The 2,327-nt window shown below is 38.9% G+C and overlaps 1 protein-coding gene across 1 annotated transcript; it reads right to left on the reverse strand.

Moving 5' to 3' along the window:
- Positions 1-716: 716 nt before the first annotated feature.
- On the reverse strand, positions 717-2,043 carry LOC107722462 (malonyl-CoA decarboxylase, mitochondrial-like; the record flags this gene model as incomplete). Its single annotated transcript, XM_016530817.1, has 1 exon — positions 717-2,043. A coding segment is annotated over one exon (546 nt), but the record flags the coding sequence as incomplete, so codon positions are not given.
- Positions 2,044-2,327: the final 284 nt, after the last annotated feature.

Consider the following 2,327-nt stretch of genomic DNA (forward strand, 5'->3'; position numbering starts at 1 on the left):
CATTTATTACAGCAGCTTCAACTCAGTCGCGCTGGAACGCTCTCTTACGTAGACATGCTGAGAAGTCAAAGACATGACAGAGGCTGATAGATTCTTTCCGCTTCATTACCCCCAGTCTTTCAAAGTATAGCATAAATCTACATCAAAATCAGCAACCGGCTAATCAAACAGAGGCTCAAGCGCTGCTGAAAAGACGAAAAATAGATTCATTTGGGCGATTATCCTTTTCTTGATTGAAATTAGTGGAGAGTTGGCACACCTTAAAAAAAATTTAAGTAAAATCTCTTTGTAACATCACCAAGCAACATGCTGGGTAATAATAGTAAATGTGATAAAAGGATAGTTCACTTAAAATGAATATTCTGTCATCATTTACTCCCCCTCATGTCAAACTGTATGTTGTTTTATACGTATTTTATTTTATGTTTTATAGTTGAATTGCATATATTTAATAGTTTTTACATAGTTATCAGATCCCAAAATCCTAAAACATACAATGAGTATCTTGATTTCTGAACAAATGCTGAATCATGAGCAAATGACTCTTAAGAACTGATTCTTTTTAAAGAATCACTCAAAAACAGTCAACCACATGAATTTACGGATTGAACCATTCCATCATTGAATGAACTCTGAATCTTTCAGAATACTGAATAAACTTCTGACTTGCATACAAAACTGCAATTTGTCATTATTATCAGAGAAGTCCGTCTCAAAATATAGGCTATAGTCAAGTTATATATGTGTACTACATATACAACAGTAGTGATGAAGTTCATAAAAGAAAGTGGTCCGTATAACTTGTGTACTATACTTAAAGTATTCTTAAGATAGCTTAATATTATAAAACAAGCTATTTAAGTCATCAATGCTCACAAATCAAATATTCAGGTTGGGCACCAATAGCATCAAATGTCATTGGTTCTTGCACGTAATGACATCAAACCTGTGCCAGAAGTGCTAACTGCTAAATATTCATAAACGATTTGCATGAACAATTTGAGAGCAAATAATTATTTAAATTTCTATTTATTCTTCACAAAATGTTGTATGGCTTCACAGAATATAATGGATAAATCATATGGACTATTTTAATACTTTTAATAATGTTTTATCTATGACATTATGTTGTCATTGTGAACTGCTGCTGGATGAAAAAGCTGCAGGACGATTGTCTAAGGAAGAAAGAAAGTCATACAGGTTTGGAACAACTTGAGGGTGTGTGTGTATATGATGCCAGAATTTTCATTTTGGGGTGAACTATCCCTTTAAAATTGGATTTATTGGATTATTATCTTTCAGAAAGGCAGAGTACAACTGTCCATCTCTGAACTAACAATGAAATGTGGCTTGCTGGTTTCAGCCGTAGATCCACATAAGGCTTGTTTAAATCTTCATTGTGTTTGTCCACCCTGTGCAGATCAGAGTTATCAAAAATGATAAAAATTTATTTGAGTCCCAACACATTTTGTCCCAATGCAGAGCCACAGATTTGACTCAGAGTTTGCTGTTCTTCTGGAACTGCGACACCAGTCCCAGCACCTGCTCCGAAGCCTTGATGACTTTATTCTGCAGGTAGGCGGCACTGTTAGTGCTGGTCTCTTGTAAAAAGTAGCGATAATTAACCATTATGCCGCAAGAGTTGGCGATCCCTCGCGGGCTTGTGTCCGCTTGCCAGTTCAGCCTCCACATGGTGGCGCCGTTCTGAAGATGGAAGTTGGCCACAGGGTTTAGGGCGTAGCCCCGCCGTTTCTCTCCGTACAGATACCAGGTGCAGAGCCGCATTAGCGCAGGTTCCAGAGCGCGGACAAGGCGGTCGGAGCGGATCCACTCGCTGGTGCTGATGAGCCTACGCAGGGCCTCCAGAGCTGGGGCACCGGGGGCGGCTCCCGTCACATCCTCCACCTCCCTCCACTCCTGCTCAGACAGGAGCTCTATGGCACGTCCCTCCTTCTTGTGCTGACCGAGAGCACCTTGTAGCCATAAGGAGAAGCCAGGGATGGGAGACAGACTGGAGAACTGGGCCATGTGAGGAAATTCACTCTGCACAGAAAGGTAAACACAGACAGTTAACTCTCAAATGCATATCTATACCAACACACAAAAATTATATATATGTGACCCTGGACCACAAAACCAGTCTTAAGTCGCTGGGGTATATTTGTAGCAATAGCCAAATATACATTGTATGGGTCAAAATTATTGATTTTTATTTTATGCCAAAAATCATTAGGATATTAAGTAAAGATCATGTTCCATGAAGATATTTTGTAAATTTCCTACCGTAAATAAATAAAAACTTCATTTTTGATTAGTAATATGCATTG

The sequence above is a fragment of the Sinocyclocheilus rhinocerous genome, unplaced genomic scaffold, assembly GCF_001515625.1.
Source record: "Sinocyclocheilus rhinocerous isolate Xijiao unplaced genomic scaffold, SAMN03320098_v1.1 scaffold604, whole genome shotgun sequence".
NCBI classification, from domain to species: domain Eukaryota; kingdom Metazoa; phylum Chordata; class Actinopteri; order Cypriniformes; family Cyprinidae; genus Sinocyclocheilus; species Sinocyclocheilus rhinocerous.